We start from the raw sequence: 22,736 nt of genomic DNA, 5'->3' as shown, positions 1-22,736 counted from the left end.
TGTTTGGCCTACAATTTGTAAACCTTTAGATCAGCATCTGACTCCAGAGAAATGAACCCTGAAACCAGGAATCATTTTTATAACAGCACATGGGGAGTGCAATGTGCATCAATAACATTAATGAAAGACAGCATAATGCACTCTCTGTGAATGCACTTCAAGAATCAGTATTATATGTGTCTTTGTTGATTTCCAGCTCTGGTTTGTCATCTTACAGTTTTGAGCAGGTTCACATCCTTAGAACTAATAATAAATAGCAGTAGTTCTATAAATCAAATATTTTCAGCCATCCAAAACTCAGCAAAAGTGAATACAATTTTATTAAAGAACCATGTCCTTGGGTAAGCTGGTGGGAAAAGCAACTATTTGTGATTCATTGGTAAGTGAGCTTTACAAAAAAAACTGCAATTCTGCCTCCATCAGACACTTATCTTGGTCCATTGTTAGCTAAACTGCCATCTTTCCAAAGGTGGTAGTATGCGGAAATTATATGGCCTAAAAGAGAATTCACTCCATAAAGCAAGCTAGATGAAGCTGAATTAACACCATAAAATATGTGCAGCTGTAAATCAATATTTTATTTTTAAAAAAGTAGTGGGTAAATTTTAATTTCATTGTTTTATCCATTCCCCTAGCTGTCTTAAGTCTTTCTGGAGTTCCTCATAATTTTTTTCAGTATTGAAGAACCTAAAAAAATTGTCTCACCTGGTGATTTTGCCACCACTCTTTACCTCTTTTCCTAGATCATTAATAAATGTGTTAAAGAACATCAGTTCTATTATGGTACCTTGAGAAACCACTGCTAATCTTCTGCCATGCTGAAAATATGTGGTGCTGTGTGTCTTTATCTACATCAACACACATATGGTGGGGTGAGGAAGAAAGCTGGGAACTAGTATGAGGGAAGGAGAGAGAACAGGGAATGGATGAGCAAGGAGACTGCGACCAGAGGAGAAAAGTCAAAAGACTGGTGACTGGAACTGGCTAGGTGATGAGAACGGCTCTGGATCAACGAACCACAGGTTGGGAGAAGACTGGATTTAGAAGATTTTAGGGCACAGAGCAAAATGGCTCCTGCTTGTGGAAAATGGACAGAAGGGTCTGTGACTACTCAAGAACGTTCTCCTCTAGAGCCTTGAATGGAACTCACTATTCCTGAGTCTGGTCATTTTGTTGTTGTCACCAGATATCTGTGAAACCCAACAGCAGAATATACTTCATCCCTTTCTGGTACTAGGCCACACTATAATATTTTCTATGAAGACTCATCCAGGCCTTTGTATAACTACAGTATTGTCTCTGTAAACTCATCCACTGTCTTGTGAGCTATTATATTGCCACCCATGAAAAATAGTAGGGACAAACGTCTATGTATTTATAAGACCTCATTAACTGACTTTCCACTCATTATCGATGAGAGACTCTTATATTTGCTTGGATGAGTGCAAATTTTCCTGGAGGTCATTTGCATTTATTATTCATTACATTATTCATATGTTCAGTTGCATTCATCAAAGGACTAATGAGATTATTTTAAAATAATATTTTAATCAATTAAAATCTGTAAATCAGTACAGAACAAACAATTCAAGCAACGATTCCCAATGCAGGGTAGCATGCAATGCAACTTGGGGCCAGTATACAAATTGCTAGTATAGAAGTTCTTGTGTCCAGCTCAGATGTAGCTAACTCTCACACATCTCTGTAAAGGTATCTGCAGAGGGGTAGCACAAATGTCATGAGAAGAGAGTAGAGGGTAACAGAGGGAACTACATGGATTTGGATAGATTCAGATGAGATTAGCCAGATGGGGAACGCAGCTGGAATTTGGAAGGAGTGAGTGGGAAGGGAAGAATTGTTGGAGAATGCAGGGAGTGACTCTAGAGTTTAAAAAAAGCCGTTATTGCAGATATAGACATTTTTTGATGATATATAGCTTGGCCACTTAATTGTGTCACAGTAGATTCCACTTAGTAGCAAACTTGATATTAGCATCTTCTGGATAATGACAACATTTTTTCTGAGAACCAATCCCATCCTCTTAGCAGGAGAGTAAGTGGGATTTGGAAATTGCCAATGGCATACCACTTATTAGCAACTTAAAGAAAGAAAGAAATGCCCCAGCAGAAGGCAGATGGGCAAGGTTATAGCCAGGGAAGAAAGTTCTGGGACTTTCTGGCTGCATCCTCTGGATCCTGCCCATGGTACTGAACTCAGTCCATCCCAGCACTTCCTTTTGGGGCTATGGCCCAGGAAATCTGACAGAAGACAGAAACCACATAAGGGCTGGAACAAAAGGCTGTGGAGAGAGTAATAGTGGAGATAGAGGCTGCATCTTGGATGCTGGGGCTGCATGGTACCTCTCCCAGCACTGTCCGTGCTGGGCACACAGGAAGGAAGCACTGGAATATGCTGAGTCCCAACCCTGGAGAGCACGACGAGATGAAGGGTACAGCCCTTCTGAAACCTCAATGTTTCTGCTCACATAAGAAAGGCCTGGCATCTAGGCTGCAGCCCCGCTCTGTTATGGCCCTGCCTGAAAGCAGGTTTGCAGCAAAGGCATGTCCTTGTGTTTCCTTCCCTGCCTGCTGCCTTGTAAATCTTTCTTCTGCTTATTAGCCACTGCTGGATAATGACAACTTTTTTCTGGCAATTATACAGGACAGACCTAAGGTCCATCTAGCCCAGTGTCCTGTCTTCTGACAGAGGCCAATACTAGGTGCTTCAGAGGAAATGAACAGAACTGGGAATCATCAAATGGTCCATCCCATTGCCATTCCCAGCTTCTGGCAAACAGAGCAACACTTAGAGGCCTCACCAGTCGATCGCAAGACATTAGGGCCCCCCCACCCTCCATTTTCCCCCCACCCTCCATTTTCTCCCCACCCCCGAGAAGCCCCACTGCCTACCTCCAGCGTAGTGCCGGATTCCTGCGGGGTGGACGGAAGTCCTGCCTGCAGCTTCGTGCCACTTCTGGAGGTTCAGGAAGTGCGCTGGCTGCTCCCCTCCCACAGCTCTGTGGCATGCCAGGCGAGCTGCGGGAGGGGGCATCGGCCCTGGGGGAGGAGTGCGGCAGCTTCCCTGCACCGCAGGAGGGGTGAATCGAGCACAGGGGTTTCCCTGTGCTGTGGGAGGGGGGATTTGGCCCCGGAGCAGGCATGCGCGGGGGTTTGGCCCCGGGGCAAGCGTACGGGGGTTTGGCAGTGCCACGAGTGGGGGGTTTGGCCCCGGAGGAGGCATGTGCCAGCTTCCCTGGGGGGGGGGAGGTGCAGGGGACTCTCTGACCCCACTGGCTCCTGTTCCCTCTCCCCAGCCCCTGTTCCCTCTCCCCACTCCCCAGCCGCAGAAACCTATCCCCACTGGAACCCTATACCCTGCACTCCCGGCACCCTGTTCCCTCTCCTTTCTCCCCTGTTCCCTCTCCCCACTCCCCAGCCTCAGAAATCTGTCTCCACTGGCACCCTGTCCCCTGCTGAAGCACCCACTAGCACCCTTCCCCAGTACTATGTCCCCTTCTCCCACTAACACAGTTGGGGCCACATTAGTGAAGCTTGGGTGGGGGAGGCGGCTTGGAGGAGGGTTTTTTGCATCTCACTTGTGTGGCCCCAACTGACTTTTCTGTGGGTCAGTGACCCCTGACTCAAAACAGGTTCCCTGCCCTTCTCAGAAATAAAGACGGTGTGGAAACTTTTCATGTTTGACATAGTATTTAAAAATGAAGCCTGGCCAATAAACCCCCAATTGGGGCCAAGCCCCCATCTGGCCACAGCATCATAACACTTCTGCATTCTCCTTTCCCCCAGACCCTACACTGGAACCCCCTGCCTTGAGCCCCTCACATACCCCAACCCAAATTCCTGAACCCTCACATCCAGAAGCCTGTGGCTTGCTTAGCACCCTAACCCTACATCTGACCCCAACACTGCCTGGCCTGGAGTCCCCTTCATGAGCCAGTGTTCCCTTATCCACCTCCTCCTGCATCCAGATTTCCTCCCAGAGCTTGCACCACTCACCCCTTCCCACACCCAAATCCCTCATTCCCACCCCAGAGCGTACACATCCTGTCTCAACCCAGTGAGGGTATGGCTAGACTGCAGGAGTTTTTCAGGATTCCGGAAATATCCCAGAAAAACTCTTCTGCATCTAGGGATGCATTTGTTCTTCCACTTCTTTTAGTGGAAGAACAAACATAATCTTTCGGTCACCCCTGTATTCCTCTTTCCACGAGGAATAAGGTGGCTTCCAAAAGAAGGTTTTTCTCTGACATTTGGCCCAGTCTAAACCAACCAAATATTGGAAAAACTTCTTCCTACAGAAGAACTGGAGAAAAAAGCATCAGTATAAGGGTTGCAGATAGCAAGTGATGGAGAGGAGGAGAATAGAGAGGGCGGGGCTTCAGGGAAGGGGTGGGGCAGTAGATCTTGGCTTGTTCTGTCATTTAAAAAGTGATCTTGGGTGTAAAAAGTTTGGAGACCACTGACTTAGAGCATGAGGTTCCATGCCTGCCCCATACCAGTTAATAGCCATTGATGGATCGATCCTCCAGGAACCTATTTAGTTCATTTTGAACCCAGCTATAGTTTTGGCCTGCACGACCTCTGGCAAAGAGTTCCATAGGTTGACTATGTGTTGTGTGAAGATAATTTCATATTTCCCCTTTATTCATTTCCACACTGAGATGTTCCATTCCTTTTACACTCCTCAGATAGACGCTGTTCCTTATCCTTCTTCATTTTTGCCCTCCTCTGTTCCTTCTCCAATTCCAATATATGTTTGTTAAGGTTAGGTGTCAAGATCTGCACTCAGTATTCAAGATGTGAGTATATTATGGATTTATAAAGTGGCACTGTCATATTTTATCTCTTATTATCTACCCCTTTCCTAATGACTCCTTTTTTTCCTAATTTTTTTTTGACAGTCATTACACAGTGAGGGGATGTTTCCAGAGGGGTTGCTAATAAGCGAGTTTATTTGCATTTCCAAAATACCCAAAGCAATTAGATCATGTCACTGATTAATTATTGTACTTGCTCAATGTAATATTTAATCAAATCCCTTTTTAAGCTGCACCAAAAATAGTCTCTCATATGAATTAAACTTGTTCCTTAGCACTTGTAAATCAGAAATGGCTAGGACAATTTTTTTTCTGAAAGTCCACAGAAAAAAATTCCAAGCTACTGCCTTGTTTGGCAAATTTCAGCTTAGAATGAATGTGGACTTGTACACTTGAAAAATAAGAAAATGCTGGCACAGCCTGAACTTTAGAGGTGTGTGTGTGTGTGTGTGTGTGTGTGTGTGTGTGTGTGTGTGTGTGTGTACATATATATAGTACCCATGTAAGCTGGATAAGGCCTGCCAAGGTCTGTATTGGGCAATAATTTTATTGCCCTTTTCTGAACTCTTTCCAATGCTAAGGTATCTTTTTTGAGATGAGGTGATGACATCTGTACTCAGTATTCAAGGTGTGGGCATATCATAGTTTTATATAAAGGTAATAAGATATTCTCTGTCTTATTCTCTCTCCCTTTTTAATGATTCCTAACATTCTGTTTGCATTTTTGACTGCCACTGCAAATTGAGTAGATGTTTTCAGAGAACTATCCACAGTAATTCCAAGATCTCTCTCTTGAGTGTTAATAGCTAATTTAGTCCTCATCATTTTGTACATATAGAGGGATTATTTTTTCCAGTGTGCATGGCTTTGCATTTATCAGCATAAAATTCATTTGCCATTTTGTTGCCCGGTCACCTAGTTTTATGAAATCCTTTGGAAGCTCTTCACAGTCTGGTTTGAACTTCACAATCTTGAGCAGTTTAGTATCACCTGCAAATCTGGCACCTCAGGATGTGTCTAAACTACATGGTTTTTTCAAAAAAAGTGGCCTTTTTTTTCAAAAAAACTTCCCCTGCATCTAGACTGCTGCTGCGTTCTTTCGAAAGTAAATCGAAAGAACGTGGCAGTTTTTTCGACTGCGGAAAACCTCGTTTTATGAGGAAGAATGCCTTTTGAAAAAAGTGCTCTTTCAAAAAAAGGTGTTCTTGAATGCAAACAGGGCTTTTTTGAAAGAGAGCATCCAGACTGCCTGGGTGCTCTCTTTCGAAAAAAGCGTCTTGCTTTTTTGAAAGAGGTGGTTGCAGTCTAAACACTCTCTTTCAAAAGAGGCTTTTTCAAAAGATTCTTTTGAAAAAGCCTCTTTTGAAAGAGGCTTGCAGACTAGACATAGCCTCACTGTTTCCCAAACCATTTATCATACAGTGCTGCTGGAACCAAGGCGGTACACAGTTTGGCAGTGTAAGGAGCAAAGTGTCCCTTCTCTCCCCACTGCTTGCATGCAGCAACTGAGCCTGGGTTTGCCTATTAACCTTCAGCAGAGATATGCCAGACAGTGTAATCTCAGCCTGTGGACAAGTGTAGGATTATTACGAATTGTTTCCATGTGCAGCTACTGCACAAGTGCAGATGGTACTTTCTTGGGAACCCATGCTCAACCCTCCTTCTTCTCACATTATCCCACCTTTAAAACTCAGTGTGATTAGAAGGTCTGGAGAGATCTGTTTTTGCCTCCAGGGTAACAAGGAAAGTGGTAAATTTTATTCAGACACGTGCATAGTAGTGAAATGTTACAATCTTTATCATGAAAAGTACAGTCACTTCATTGTTAATGGTTACTTTCCCAGAGCAGGCCTGGAGGTGTCAGGCACATTCACCAGCAGACATACTTCATCAATTAAGAAAAAAAACACAGAAGAGGAGGAAGAGTCTGGTTAAGGTTGTGTGCATCACTCAATGCTTTAAATGGAGAAAAGAGAACAAAGAAGAACTGTGGCAATGCAAGTGAGAGCACAAATCCCTGATCACATGTTAAAGCTCACGGAAGACCAAATTGAGATGCTGAAGCGTCTTATGAAACTGCAAGAGCAAACATAACCAAAGTCCTCTCTGTCAAAACATGCAGAACTTTGACAGAACTCCTCTCCGTCAAAACATGCACAGCAACCATCCCTTTCCACTCACAAATCAGCCTCCAGGGCCACACATGTAAAATTATTTATCCAGCAAACTTCCCTCTATGCTTACATACTCATTTTAACAACCAAGTAATGTTTTTCCCCAGCACATTCCACTCCCTATGAAAGCAGTTGTGACTTTAACAATTGGACAATAAAAACCATTGTGAGGTTTTCCAATAACCTTTACCAATCCTTACTACAGAGCATCCTGATTGAAAGATATCAATAAAGAGAAATGCCAGGCAGGTTCCATGAGTTGATTTTGTGTGACGCAACCCACACCAATTGCTCTGGTCCATGTGGAAGCCTGAAATAGCCATTGGGTTTTATGGGAATGCCTCACTCTGGACGAACAGTGGGATGAGGCAGGGAAGCAACCCCAATGCACAGAAATGTCAGCACCTCTCATTGTCAAAGTGGTTCCTCAGAGCCTCCCGATATTGATGGCCACCCTTTGGGCTCCTCTGGCAGCACGAGTGTCTGGCTGTTTAAACTGTGTGTCCAGACACCGTCTCTCATTTTTCCATCCACGGGCAAATGCTTCACCCTTATTCTCACACAAATTATGTAAGCAACAGCCACCAACTTGGGATATGATCCTCCAAAAGGTCCAGCCTGCCATAAAGACACCCCTCACTTGAAATCTGTCAAAAACCATGCAGCATCTGTTTAGCCTATTGTTGAAATGCTCCATACTGCTGTCCAGCTGCCCTGTGTAAGGCTTCATGAGCCAGGGCTGCAAGGGGTAAGCCGCGTCACCTAGAGTCACTATGGGACTTGCCATATTCCCCACTGTAATTTTCTGGTCTTGAAAGAAAGTGCCAACATGCAGCTTTTTGAACAGGCCACTGTCCTGAAGGTGCATGCATCATGCACCTTTCCAGACTACCCCACTGTTATGTGTGTCAAATGCCCACAGTGATCCACAAGCACCGGAAGCACCATGGAGAAGTACCCTTTGTGATTGACGTACTCTGAGGTGCAGTGGTGCTACAATGAGAATGTGTGTGCCATCTATAGCCCCTCCACAGTTTAGAAAGCCCATGTCAGCCAAGCCAGCCACTATGTCACCCACTTTTCCCAGAGTCACAGTCCTATGCAGCAAAATGTGTTTTATTGCCCTGCACACTTGTATAAGTGCTGCCCCCATGGTAGGCTTCTCCACTCCAAACTGATTTACAACTGAACAGTAGCAAACAGGAATCATTAGGTTCCACAAAGGCTTCTCTGCCTAGAGAGCAGCTCTCATTTGAAAGTCCTTGTACCGCAGTTCAGGGGCCAGCTCTAGCTCAGCACACAGCTACAGGAAAGTTGCTTTATGCATGGAAAGTTCTGTTCCCACTGATGTTCATCTCACACCTGCCTGACAATGCAATCCCACCATTCAGTGCTGGTTTCTCTAGCCCAAAAGGGACGGTCTACAGGGCACAGCTGATCTGTGACAGCCCAATGCAATGCTACTTTGGTGCTGTCCCTGCCACTCACAATGCTGTCTGCATCCTTCACCCTTTGCTATTAATTGCATAAGTAGCTCTGCTGCAATGTGTGATGTCCTAAGCATATTGAACACAGAATGGGAGAGAATTGTGAGATCCGTGATTTCTCACAGCAGATGCTGGAGTTTGCAGCAAGTGACAAAAAAGTAAGCAGGAAGCAAAGAGATGGCCGACGGGACATTTTCACATTCCCAAAATGCCTACCAGGATAATTGTACCTTCCCACAGTGCTTAGCAACTGAAGATGACACCAGGCATTGTTGGATACTTATCCATGTTGCTTTACTCTTTCAGTTGACAGGGTGCTAACAGTGTGGCCATGAAACATTGACAATGGGAAGCAGAAAAACAGGTTTGACTCTTTGCAGTTTTGACAACTTGTGCATGTCGAAAGCACTTTCATCACCAAACCTTTCCAGTGTAGACATAGTCAAAGTTGTGCAGTGGATTAGTTCACTGGCCTTTCTCCTGGAGTCTATTTGTTCCATTAGACCATAAGGGCCTTTGTTCCTATTTAGCATATCACAAAACTACTGTGCAACATGGTACCAGTAGGAATCTCTGCTCCATGCAGTAACTGATATCAGGTCTTTGGTGGTCAGTTAGGACAGTTGTTTTTGCTAAAATCTGTGTATGGTGTTAAAGCTGCTGCGACACTGGAATAGTAGTCACTGCAATCCTTTCCTAAGATACCTTCTCCCGTCAGTTGCAACACTTTGATTTTTGTCTGAGCCCTTCCACATGAATGAAAAAGGCATGGTGAATCCCACTTCAATAAAAGAAAGATATATATCCAGTTAATGTTTTACAAACCTTTAGTTAGAAATAACTTTACATCTATTTAAATCACACTACGTTCTCTACTTGTTTTTTGTTCCTCTGGAGATTTGGATACCATGGCAACATAATAGCAATACACTCCTTTAAATAAAAAATTATACAACACACAATCATACACAATTGGCAGTCAGCTTGCTGTGGTGGCATATATTGATTCCTCAACCCTGAATGCTAAGCCTAAAATGTACTGAATTAGTAAAAAATATCGTGGTTTATCCATTGACAATTGAGACCCCTTTTCTAATCTCCCCCTATCCTCTTGCAAAGTTTTCACAGAGAGTCACTGGAGTGGATCAGACATGTGGATTACAGAATATAAGACTACAATTTACAAAGCTGTTTCAAACAAAGACCTAACTTTTGTAATTAGATATTTACGATTTACCAATTAAATATGGAAAGCTGACATTAAAAGTAATTACCAAAAATAATACTGCCGATGCTCTTTAGAAGGATACAACATACAAAATGTGTCACGTTTTCAGACCTAGATTGGGGCTCCGAGCACTGCAAGAAATAGGGGTGGGTGAGCCAAACCTTAGTAAGTGGATCAAAGATGAGCAAGTGGCTTTGCAATTTGGTACACGGGGTCATAGCACAATTCAGTTTTTGAAAGTCATTTTGGCTGATTTTTCTGCTAATCCTTTGTGTGTGGGGAGGTGTTCTCTTTCAACATGTGTAGGAGGTGAGTAACTTTTGAGGGCCCAACAGAAAAAGAAGCCATTGTACATTGGTATGGTGAAGTTGAGAGACCCACAGGGAAGATGCCAGTATGTTTTTCCTCTCCATACTAGTGTTGGTGCTGACGGTTATTTTGGAGTAATATGACAATTCATCTGAGAAATTTAAAGGAAACAAAATACATATTTCTTTTTTGTGTTGAAGATAGTTTATATTGTTATGTGTCAGAAGACAAACCCTAGAGAATCCGTCAGTAAACAAAGGAAAGCCTGGGAGACAATGAGGAGACAGATAATGACAAACTCAACTTAAATTTGAACTTTGTTTCTTTAACAGTTTTAAAGAACACGGTTACTGTTCCGCAGACACAGTCAATGGAGTCTACAGTCTAAATTGTACAGATGACACAAATCATGTGAATATATTGAACGGACAAACACTGCAAAGTCATTTATCTGAGGGGGAAGAGCATTTGTTGGTTTTTGCATAATTAGTGTATTACAGGTGAGAGACTTCTCAGACTTGTATCTCGAGATAGGATTTGGCCAGGTGAAGGAAACTATTTTAAGGACAGTGAGAAGCTATGCATGTGAACCCATGGCATGTATGCACGTATTGCACACGACTAAAGCAATCACATGTCAAAGAAAAGTGACTTGTAACTGTGAAGCAGAAAAGGAAATACAGGTTGGACCTCCCTGGTCCAGCACCCTCAGGATCTGACCTGTCCTGAACAAGGGAATTTGCTACTCCAGGGGAGGTCCCCTGCTTTCAGCTTCCTAGTCTGCTGCTGGCTCTGCTTCCAATCCCAAGCAGGTTGCCTGCTGACGGTTCTGGCTTGGCGGGCTGCTGTGCAGCCCCGGCTCAGGCTGCCCCTGATGCTAAGCTGCTATTGCCCAGTCCCCCTGCTGCACTGTTGCAGCCCCGGCTCCCCTACTTGCATGGCCCCGCAGTCCTGGCTCCCCTTCTGGGCTGCTCCTAACGCTGAGAGTCTCCCAGCCCAGCAGGGCTCCCAGCTAACAGCCCTCCTACTGCCTGACTACTGGACCACAGATGTTGCCAGAGCAGAAAGTCCTGATTCAGGGAGGTACAATCTATTTTCATACCTGTGATTAAAAAATATATAAAGAATTGTATGTGGTCTGAGCATTCCAAAGTACAAGTAGAACTTACAAGAAGAGAAGAGCTGACCAGGAAGCATTTAGCTCTGGATCAGGTTTAGACAGGGGCTAAAGATAAGTTCAAGGCTCAATAGAAGGTGAAGCAATCTTCTATGGCTGGGCTATTTAGACTAGTGAGGAGGGCACTGAACAATCAACAGACGGGGAGGGTGAAAAGCAGGGAGAATAAATGAGCACTCATTTAGCACAAAATTATACCATTGAGAGCAAAATTAATCAAGGTACTAAGGGATATGAAAAGATTTTTTTCATTGGCTGTACACCAACGCTAGGAGCCTTGGTAATAAACAAAAAGAATTTGAATTACTCTTTTATGAACCTAAATTCAACCTCACTGGCATCTCTGCAACCTGGTGGAAGATTTGCATGATTAGAATGTTAAAATCACTGATTATAACTTACTGTAGAAGGTAAGGGGCGGGAGAATAACACTCTGTCAAAAAAATGGCATTACCTGTTTCCGAGTCACTGACAACTCAAAAGAAAATGATCTTGAACACTTATGGATCAACAGACACAGCAAAATGGTGTATTCACTGATGTCAGCGACAGGCCACCAATTCACACCAACAGCAGAAAGATCAACTCCATAAGCACTTAACAATAATGTGTGGAGAAGAAAACAACTGATGCCATGGGGGACTTCAGTCTGAGCTACCTATGAGGGAGGTCTCATACTACCAGTACTAAAACAAGAGGAATAGTTTACTATGCTTCATTTTGTCTTCCCCTTTTTGGCCTCCTTCTCTTGTCCCCCTACCCAAATGTGCAGGATGTAATATAATTATATATAATGGTCTATATGCTGACACAACTTTTCCTACTTCCCGCAGAATTTTTTCTTAAATCATGCCCTTAGTTTGAAACATCCTTGGAATTTCTAAATATTAAAAATGACAATTTTCTAACTCAAAAAGTGTTGCATCAAATGCAAGGGAATTTTATATCTTAGCCCTCATATTGACATATAAAGAGGGGTGATCACAGAACTAAAAGTTAGTGATTGCTTAGCAACAAGTGATTGGGACTTGATTACATTTCACACGTGCAAACAAAATAAAGTTCCAGGCACTGACATATATATTCCACATCTTTTCCCCTTGAAACAGTGTTTAATTCAGGGAAGTCCTATGGCCTGTGTTATGCTGGTCAGACTAGATTATCACAATGGTCCCTTTGGGTCTTAAAATAAATGAAGACTGCTTTATTTTGGGATTCAAGTATGATAGCACCAGAGCTTTGTAATATATTTTCATGAGATTTCTACCATAGATGGTGGAAGTATTGTGAGGTTAACTGATTTTTGTAAAATGCACAGTAATCTCATGAGATAAGATATTCTCATGAAGCTTTTGCCATGGAGGGGAGGGAAATGGAATTGCTACTAATTTATCTGCATCTAAACCTGGAAATAATAGAGGCAGCTAGAAAACTGTTGTCCAATCCCATAACAGTTTTCAAAATTTCAAAAAGTTTTCCTTCCCAGATCTGGAAAAAAGTCCAAATCTTAAAACATTTTGCTAACTGAAAATTTGGGAAGGCAGAGGGAAGGGTAGGCAGAAATGCTTGTGGTCACTTAAAACATTTCATTCAGATTTTGGCCTCTTTTTTATTAAACTCAATTTTTTTACTGAAAAGTCTTATACTGAAGTAGGACAATGTAACTTTTCATTTATAAAATGTCAAAATGGGATAGTTTCAATATGTTTTTCTAAATGAGAAATGTGTTGAAATTGTCCCTTTCCATAAAAAGAATTTTCAGTTTCAGTAACTTGGCATTTTGTTAAAAAATATGCAACTGAATAAAGAATTCTAGAAAATAAGTCTCCTTGGTTTGAGTCATACTCAACACTAGCAAGGCAGGATCAGGTCCAGTTATTGAAATCGGAAAGGCCCTGAAATTCAAAGTAATTTAGGTTTTATTTCTAGTCTTAATTGTATAAGTCTAAATGAAATTCTCAATAATAAAAGTGTTGACACTAAAGCCTGGGAGGTTTCATGCAAAACATCATTAAAAACAAAGAGACCAAGCCCTGTACCCCAAGTATATTCTCAATAGATTGTGTTATTAAAAGTCCTACTACTATACATCAGTGGGACGTGATCAGCACTAACAGGTGATATAAAACTCTGGCTCTCCAGGCATGTTTGGACAATTATTAACAGTGAAATGAGTTTGAGAAGCATTAGCTTAGTGTAGGCTTATTACTTCTGCTGCATTCTGTACTTCATGGACCATGGAGAATGTTTTGTTTTAAGACCATTGCTGTGCTCCCAGCCAATAACCCTTGCAATGCTATACAACTCTATAAAATAATCCATATTTCAAAGTCTTGGAGTCCTCTTTATCTTCATAGACACAGCACTAGGAGCCAGTAATTTATTATTAATCAAGCTACAGCCAATATTGTTAATCTTTTCTTAGAATCAAAAGAGGAGCCTAATTATGATACTTAGTGGCATTTTCTCCATGAATAAAGAGTAATAGATAATTCATGTTCTACCATATTTGGACTTCAATTTACTCTTTGTTTCATGTACTAAATGCATTCTAGGCGACAGAGGTTATATGTGTAGTTTTTTCCATTGTTCAGTCAAAAATTGAACTAGATTTGTAATCATGGACTGAATTTCTGCTTGTGGTATTATATGTTTTTAGTCACATTTCTTGGCTTGATGGACCTGCATTTTTTGTGAGGACTGCTCAATATTATTTGTATCTTGCAATAGTAACATGAAAAATCAATCAATCAATCAATCGTTTTCACTAGTTCTGTATTTGGAAGAGCATACAAAATGCTATTTTCTGCTCTGAAATGAAATGTCATTATGGCTAGACATGATCTAAAAGCAATTCTGATGTTAACAGCCGTGCTTGGATGAGTAGGATGCTATTTTGAGGAGAAGCATTATGCTTTATAGTACTGTTGCAAGGAACAGTTAGGTTTTCAGAATAAAGCTATCATTCTAAGAATCAAATTATTTTAACCACCCAAAAGCACTGTATGAACTCAAGCTTTATTGTTTTGGAGTTTATATATTTGCTGTTGTCTGCTTACATGCAGCTGTATACACATATGTTGGTCTATCTTCCCTGTACTCCCAAACAGCTGAAGTTGTATATTGTAGATGAAGACAGTAAAATATGTGCAACCAAATTTCAAATTAACTACCTAGAAATGTAGAGGTACAATATATAAAGAGTTCTTTAAGACACAATAAATACTAGCTTTTAGGTTTTCACAAGTTATTTAAACTATTGAAAAAGGTTTAATTGAAATATTTTAATTCTTACATGAAATGTCAATAATTCCCAAAATTTGCCAAAATGAATTAATTAGAGCTATAACATCATTCATAAATCTTTCCAGACTTAATGCTACCATTCAAAATCATTGGACAAAATACATATAAATATGTATTGGTCGTCAGATTTTCAAAACAGACACAATGTCATTTAACTAAACTTTGACATTTTATTGGGCTCTTGCAAATGTTAGTTCTGTCAAAGAAAATGAAAGGTTATTGCTTATGGAAGAACAAATAACATCAAATGTAAATTACCTGAATCTAACACAGTAAATAAACAACAGATAGCTTCAAGTGCAAATATGGTCTCAAATGTTATACTTCCTAATCTTGTTACAGAGAAAAAATACCTTGAAAACGGCACATATTTAAATAAGAGATTGTTTTGTTATAAGTTATTATTTAGGGGCAAATCCTGGTCCTACTTGAGTCAAAGGCAAATCTTCCATTACCATCAATGAGACCATCAAATCTTCCATTACCATCCTTAATATCCATTCATTACATTAACCACTTTTTATTTACTCTTATGTCTTTCTTATTATATTATTTAAACAACCCTAAAAATTCTTGTTATGAAAAGTGATGTTTTTGGAATGTGTGTGTTTCTTTCCCCTTCTCCCCATATACCATTATACATGCCTCTGTGTGTTTAAAAAAGACCTATAACTTATGTAATATCAGCACAATTAACTACTACTGCTAGCCATTTGCAATAAATTGACTCTCTGTATTTTCTACGAAAAATGCACTCTAAATATTATTTTAAATAGCCAGGTCTGGACTGTGAACAATACATAATCCATGACTAGAGCAATTATTAATCTACATTGCATGTGCTTAGAGGCTGACACCATCTTTTTGTTGTATTTGTATAATGCCTAGCCAAATGACTCCTGATCTATGATTAAGGCTCTTAGGCTACACTACTCTGATAATACAAATAGTACTAAAAGTCACCCCTAGAGGCCCTTAGGCTCATTTATTTAAAATATCTTTCACACAGATCATATGTGATATTACACATCAGAATTAGTACATGTGCATGTTCGAATGTGTACAAATGTGCTTCTCTGCTCAGCTGTGCACACTTGTGTGTAATTATTCACACTGGACAAAGCCTGTCAGAGCAACTCTGTAGCAATCTGGGGAAAACACCTGAGTACCAGGCTGAACTCAATCATTTTATTTTTCTCTAGGCCTTAGGATCATTCAGCCCCGAATGCTTGAGATCAAAGATTCTCCCATCGTGCTGAGAACTAGTGATCCACAAAAAATAATGTGGTTTGGAGGTATCGGAATAAAAGACCACACTAAGCATTAACATATTTGCTTTGATGTTCAAGATTTTAAGGGAGACTGGGACATGTATTCCCTTGCCTTCATCTTCTCTGCATCTCAAAGAAACAGTTACCATGTCCTATTTTTATCGTTCTTTTTAAATAAGAGCCTCTTTCTAGTGTCACTGTGGCCAGGCTGCCTCATCCATGATTGTGCTCAGTTGATGGATCTTCCAAAGGTCTTTCTCTCCCTAGTGGACAAGAGGGCAGCATCTGGCAAAATCATTTCAGTGCAACATAGAAATTGGATCAACAAGTCACCTACGGAAGTGGCATCAATAAACAAATAATACTTCAAGATTTCCTAACTCATTTAGTAACCTGAGAGTGGGACTGGCTGTATTCAGATCACAGATGTGCATTGCAATCTGAGCTGCTTCTAAGTCAGGGATGCTCTAGGCAATGAAAAGTAGAGAGTAACTAGCCCAGTAAGAATTATTCAGCTTAATAGAACAGCACAGCAGGCTTGGTGGGATGCCTAGAAAGAAATAACAAAGGAGAGCTTTGGGAGCAAAGGACATCAGCACAAGGTTGGGTGGAAGGGAAAAAAGAGCCATGGATTGGGGGCTGATGCCTCTGGGTTCAGACATGGAAGAGAGAGACTGAAACTTGGAGTTTGGGGAAATTTACCCACCAACCAATAAGTAGATTTCATGAAAAATATAAAATTGAACATGTTAAATGAGTTTGAGCTTTCTCTGAGTTATATAGATTAATAGTAATATACTCAGACCAGTCTGCCTTACCTCAGTCCCTGGAAAAATCACGGAGGGGATCCTCAAGGAATCTATTTTGAAGCAGTTGGAAGAGGGGAAAGTGATCAGGAATAGTCAACACCACCAAAAGCAATAGTCACCAATGGCAAGTCATGCCTGACCAATCTAATTAGCTTCTATGATGAGGTAACTGGCTCTGTGGACATGGGGAAGTCAGTGGATGTGATATACCTTGACTTTAACAAAGCTTTTCATATGTTCTCCCACAATATTCTTGCCAGCAAGTTAAGGTAGTATGGATTGGACAAATGGACTGTGAGAGGGATAGAAAGTTGATTAGATTGTTGGGCCCAATCGGTAATGATCAATGATTCGATGTCTGGTTGGTGATCAGTTTCAAATGGAATGCCTCCCGGATTGGATCTAGGGCCAGTTTTGTTCACCATCTTTCTTAATGACCTGGACGAGGGGATGGATTGCACCCTCAGCAAGTTTGCGGATGATACTAAGCTAGGGGGAGAGGTAAATAAGTTAGAGGGCAGGGATAGGGTCCAGAGTGACCTAGACAAGTTGGAGGATTGGGCCAATTTGTCCCAAAAGTAATCTGATGAGTTTCCACAAGGACAAGTGCAGTCTCCTGTACTTGGGAAGGGAGAATCCCAAGCATTGTTACAGCTGCAGACCGACTGGTTAAGCAGCAGTTCAGCAGAAAAGGACCTGGGGATTACAGTGGATGAGAAGCTGGATATGAGTCAACAGTGTGCCCTTGTAGCCAAGAAGGCTAATGACATATTAGGGTGCATTAGGAGGAGCATTTCCAGCAGATCTTGAGAAGTTATTATTCTCCTTTATTTGGCACTGGTGAGGCCACATCTGGTGTATTGCATCCAGTTCTGGGCCCACATTATGGAAAGGATGTGGATGCATTGGAGAGGTTCCAGCAGAGGGCTACCAAAATGATAAGGGGGCTGAAGCACATGACCTATGAGCAGAATCTGAAGGATTAGGTTTTATATAATCTGTAGAAAGTGGTGGTGGTGGTGGTGGGGGGGAGGGGGAATTTGATGGCAGCCTTCAACTTCCTGAAGGGAGGTTCCAAAGAGGATGGAGAGAGGCTGTTCTCAGTAGTGACAGATGGTCCCTGGTATTTTTATATTACACATCACTAAAATTAGTCTTCATTTAACTTTTAGTAATACAAATGGGATCACTATTCATTTTAGTCCTTGTGTAAAAATTCTAGAATGAGCGAAGATGAGGGGGTAAGATGGTGAGGCAACTGTAGAAGATAGAACATAAGTTTGAATTAAAGATTTGAATTTACTATGCCATGCACATTAGTGTGGTCAGACTGTAAAAAGATCTGTTTAAAAGAATTGCTTCTTTTTATGAGCTATTCACATTTTGAGTTCTTATGTGGTATAGGAAAACTTCTGGCAGTTCACTCAAGTCTTCATGAGTTTTTAACAGAAAAAGACAATATGCTGCTGCTTACTACCATTCATTTAAAACCGCAGGTTCTGAATCTCTAGAAAATAATTATTTTTCCACACTTGGTCCTATTTTCAAATTACATCCTAAAACTAATAAAGGTAGTCTGGGTCACAGAGAAGAGTCATCCTGGTTTCATGAGAAATACTGCCTCAATCTTTTGATTACTTTAAAAGATGTATTGCCTTAAGATATATATATGTTATATAAGCCTGTAATAGATTGTTTTGCCTCCAGGCAATTTTCATTATTTCAGTGAACTTGTCTGATTGTTTAGTTAAAATTTTAGGTAAGTCTCCTGAGAAATGATTTAATTTCTTGATAACTAAAACTACTTTTGAAATTATTTTGTTCTTTTAAGCCCATGGTATCAGTTTACCCTTAAAAAGGGATTTCCTCTGAAATCTGCTTTGTAGATCTGTGATGTATTTTTTCCTTATTTGGAAATCACATTCTCAGTGGGATTTCTATGGAATGAATGTACCATACACAATGATGTCTCACAAAGCAGAAAAAATACTTTTGTTATAACTGTATTATTAATTATTATTTATTATTATTGATTGCTAATGCTTCTAGGACTCAAAACCTCTTCCTTTGACATTTCTATACTCCTATAGAATAGAAGCTGTGTGATTTTGATTATTGATGGTCTGCATACTAAATAATTGGCTTTAACATTGTAGTGTGTGCAACTCAGCATGTACTTTCTACTGCTGTATACACTAACCAAAACCACGAGTGAGAAATTTTAGATAACAAGGGACTGAGGTAGGCCTTCGGTAGGCTGAGTGACAAAATGAGGTTGTTTCAAAGGAGTTGGTCTGAGCAAGGTTTAAAAAAAATCTAAAATGCAATTTAGATGTGCACAGGAATCTGCAGCCAATTTTAAAAGCCTCAGGCCAGCACACAGTGTACAGAGCAACACTTAGCTTTTACTTATTATTAGGATAGTGTCGACATAACAAACATAAGTGCTTCCTATATTTTTTTTTAATGTTGAGATGATTTCCTCCCCACACTAAGACTAGCAGCAGCTCTAAGAGTATCCAAACAGTGCTGTGTTAAATGCCTGGAGATCCCTCTAACCCTAAATTAGAAATACAGTTCTTTCTGCTGGAAAAAGCAGGGTGTTGATTATTGTACATATCTTCTGCTGCGTGAATAGAGAAGAAGTCCAAGCAAGTTTATCAAGCCACATTTGTAGTAGTTGCAATCACTGAGGGACTTTTAAAGCTATGTAAAGAAAAGAGAAATACAAGCTTGGATATTGTATATTAAAAGTGCATCAGTAGATGCATGGTTGCACTCTTCACAGTGCTCATGACTGAGGGTTATGCATGTGTCTCAGTAGTATGCTTATATCGTATTTTGTCCCCCATACCTCACAGGTCAAAAACAATATCACACAATTATTATTGGTTTCACATAGCACTCTTTAGGGCATGACAACCATAGGAGACATATGTGTTCTGTATGTGAGGGAGTTAAAGAACTCTCCATAGGATATGATCAAGTGCCTCCATAAATAAGAAAATCTACACAATTTTATGCCTTTTCAAAGACAAAGGCATATACACCTGAAGGCCACAGCACTTTGCAAAATACTAAGATATGCTGTTTGTTGTTTTACTTCTTGCTTAGAGAACTGCATTTGAGATTCAACTTGGATACCACTTTCCTAATGGGTACAATATAAAAACCTAGATGGAAAACAAAATTTACAAATGGTGGTATAAGGTACATTATTATTACAAGGGAACTTTTTTGCCCACTACTCAATTATAAATTTGGTACTAAGCACTTCTGAAGTTCTAACCAATCACAAAGAAAATAGAAAATTTAGTAAGGAGCGTTGAGAGAGGATGCTATATTTTGTCATGTTATTGTGTGGTAGAAAACCTGGTCTGAAGTCAATTAAGGTTTCTACATATTGTGCTTTCAACCTCTATGAACAAGTTTTCAGTTTATGGGGTAAGAACTGGAGTACTTCATCTTGCAGAAGGACCCATAGCAGTAGGTGTTAGATCAACATTATGGTCTGAAGGGAAATGGTAAAGCCAATCAAATCAGAAGTCAGGACTTTGGCATGGAGGGTGCATCACAGGAGGGAAAGCAGAGGGAAGGTGAAATGGACACTGCAGATTTGTGGGAAGATGGTAGCCTACTGAGAGCTGCCATGGAATCATTCTGAAGTTCTAGCCTCGGGAAGCAGTGAAGCTTTGGGGAAACCCATGGTTTAAGATCAGGTGAGAGAAAGTGTCTTGTCTCCACTCCTTGCCTCCTACCAGAAACAATGAAAAAATTTTTCAAAGGGAATTTTGAGCTTTCATTCAGCTGCATTGTCCCTGAGCTTTTTTGCACAGATGGTTTCAGAATACAAAGAAATGTTTCATACCCTGTGCATTTTGGAAACAATAGTTTAAAAATTACCAGTGAGGCGAATGAGTAACTGAACTTCATCACAATAGCCTTTTTGGTTTCTTTCCCTTTTTGGTTGTTGCAGGTGATTACATAGTCATGACGATATACTTCGATTTAAGTAGAAGAATGGGATACTTCACTATTCAAACATACATACCCTGTATCCTAACAGTTGTGTTATCCTGGGTATCATTCTGGATTAAAAAAGATGCTACACCAGCAAGAACAGCACTAGGTAAGATCTTAAATCTGTCTCCTCTATGCTGGTGTTCAATATAAACAAATATCCTGCTGTATCATTTGAATATTTCATCTCCTTTCCAATTAGAAAAGCACTGGGCACTCGATATTTACAGTACGTCATCACTGTCAGCTCCTACAAGCCTAAATAAAAATAAATGAGTCTGCCACCTGTTTTGTTTGCATAATAGCTCAGAATATGTGATTGCCTCACTGATCCTTCTGTGGTTTCCCTAGTAGGATTTATGAATAATAGGCACAGTAGACTGCTTCATTCCTTCCTTCAGCTGCTGGTCCCTTATATACAGACAAACGGTCATGGAGTAAGAAGAAATTGGTTTCAAGTGATTAAGTTTGGGTGTCTAAAGTTAGATACATAACTAGGCATCCTGTTTTTCAGAGGTGCCAACAGCTCCCAAGCATTGCTGAAAATCAGGTCACTTAAGAGCCAAACTGTGGATGTAGTGTAATTTATGTTAAAAATAATTGGGCAGAATTCCCAAGGTCTAACCCAAAAGCTGCAGGATGTGCAAGTTTCAGGAACACAGGGGAGGGCTGTAATAGGAAATGAACTATATACACATTAAAACAGAAGGGAAGATTATTTGGGGTTACATTTTAGCTTGTAGGAGTCCCCTTGCAAATATGCAAGGGTCATCACCATCTGCCTATTTTCTACATTGGAAAATATTTTAAAATGTCTTATTGAAATGAAAATAATCACTACGTGATCTAAACTTCTTTCTAGAAGTTATCTTACTAAGCTCACACTGGGGAGCTAGACTCCGTGAGTGGGGCCTAGGATGTCAATTTCTTTGTTGCTATGCAGCCATCTATTAAAGTTTGTCAGCATCAGGCTGGGACCATTCTGCATCACACAAATAAGCAAAACTAATGTCTTAAAATAATACTCCAGCTCGTCATCCTGAATGACAACAAAAATATGCTACTAAAAATATGTTTTAAGTATAGGCTTCCCACTAGCTACCACTTTGCTTCAGCAATGAATCCAAACGTCAGCTGTTCCTGCTGTAAGTACACAGTCCATCTTGCCACTGGGTTAAATGAGCCTTTATTCTTGGTGGATGACAGGAGACATCTCTTCCAGTCAATGATGGCTCATTATGATGGAGCTATTCTGCAGGAGATGTAATAGGAAGAGACTCGGAGACCCTGCATTAAGACCACTGACAGCATACATTAGTTAATGAAAAACAAATAATTCAGCTCTAAAAAATCACTCCCTGTGAGGACAACACAAATTCACAAATGTCCCAGCTGCACTCCAGAAATACACAAATCTTAACAAACCTTTTGACAAATGTGCTCTGATTTTCTGCTTGCGTATAACACTTTGAATCCTGCTGAGTATTGCATTGGTAAGCTTTGAATTGAACAGCTATATACTACTAGAGGATTTACCCAGAGTTGCTCAGGTCAGTAATGTTCCCATATAAATGTGGGGAGGGGACCCTCAGCCCCCCCCCCCATCCTCACTAATGAGTGCCTGAGGGGCTCGGGTGGGGCTGAGGGGTTCAGGATGCAGGCTGCCCAAGGGAGAGAAGACAATATAACCTCGCAAGGGATTGGACTCGTGGAAGGCATGTGAATGTATTAAGGAGCTGGGATTGATGGTTCATTGTTAAGTGGTTGAGTCTGGATACAGCAACCCACCTTCATAGCCATGGGAGCTGTTTATTTCAGCACTGCCAATTAGCTGGTGATTGGGAACCTACAGGTCAGGTTTTCCCCTTTCTAGTTCCCCTGGGCTATGGCCAGTAGTACCCCACTACTCCCAGGCTCCCTAGATAGGTTTTTATACCTCTTGATCCACCAATACTTCTTTGCCTTTGAGCAAATAGAAGGACCTATACCCCTTGTCCTTCTATTTTGGGACTTCTTTAAGTAATTTTGGGACCAGTCCGGGTTATTCTTTGTGTGTTTGTCCATAAGGAGGGACTGCTTTCTGATCTGGATGCCTCCTAATCTCACAGTTCAGAGATTGTA

At 40.8% G+C, this 22,736-nt stretch overlaps 1 protein-coding gene across 4 annotated transcripts in view; it reads left to right on the top strand.

Moving 5' to 3' along the window:
* Nucleotides 1-22,736, top strand: part of GABRG3 (gamma-aminobutyric acid type A receptor subunit gamma3) — a 549,662-nt gene that overhangs the window by 507,159 nt on the left and 19,767 nt on the right. For all 4 annotated transcript variants that reach the window (XM_075916398.1, XM_075916406.1, XM_075916388.1 and 1 more), the window contains one exon: nt 20,572-20,724. In XM_075916398.1, the coding sequence (XP_075772513.1) occupies nt 20,572-20,724 (153 nt within the window). The remainder of the gene's footprint in view (nt 1-20,571; nt 20,725-22,736) is intronic.

This window comes from Pelodiscus sinensis, chromosome 1, assembly GCF_049634645.1.
Source record: "Pelodiscus sinensis isolate JC-2024 chromosome 1, ASM4963464v1, whole genome shotgun sequence".
NCBI classification, from domain to species: domain Eukaryota; kingdom Metazoa; phylum Chordata; order Testudines; family Trionychidae; genus Pelodiscus; species Pelodiscus sinensis.
The sequence above is the reverse complement of the archived record's forward strand: the minus strand, read 5'-3'. Positions and strand labels throughout refer to the sequence as shown.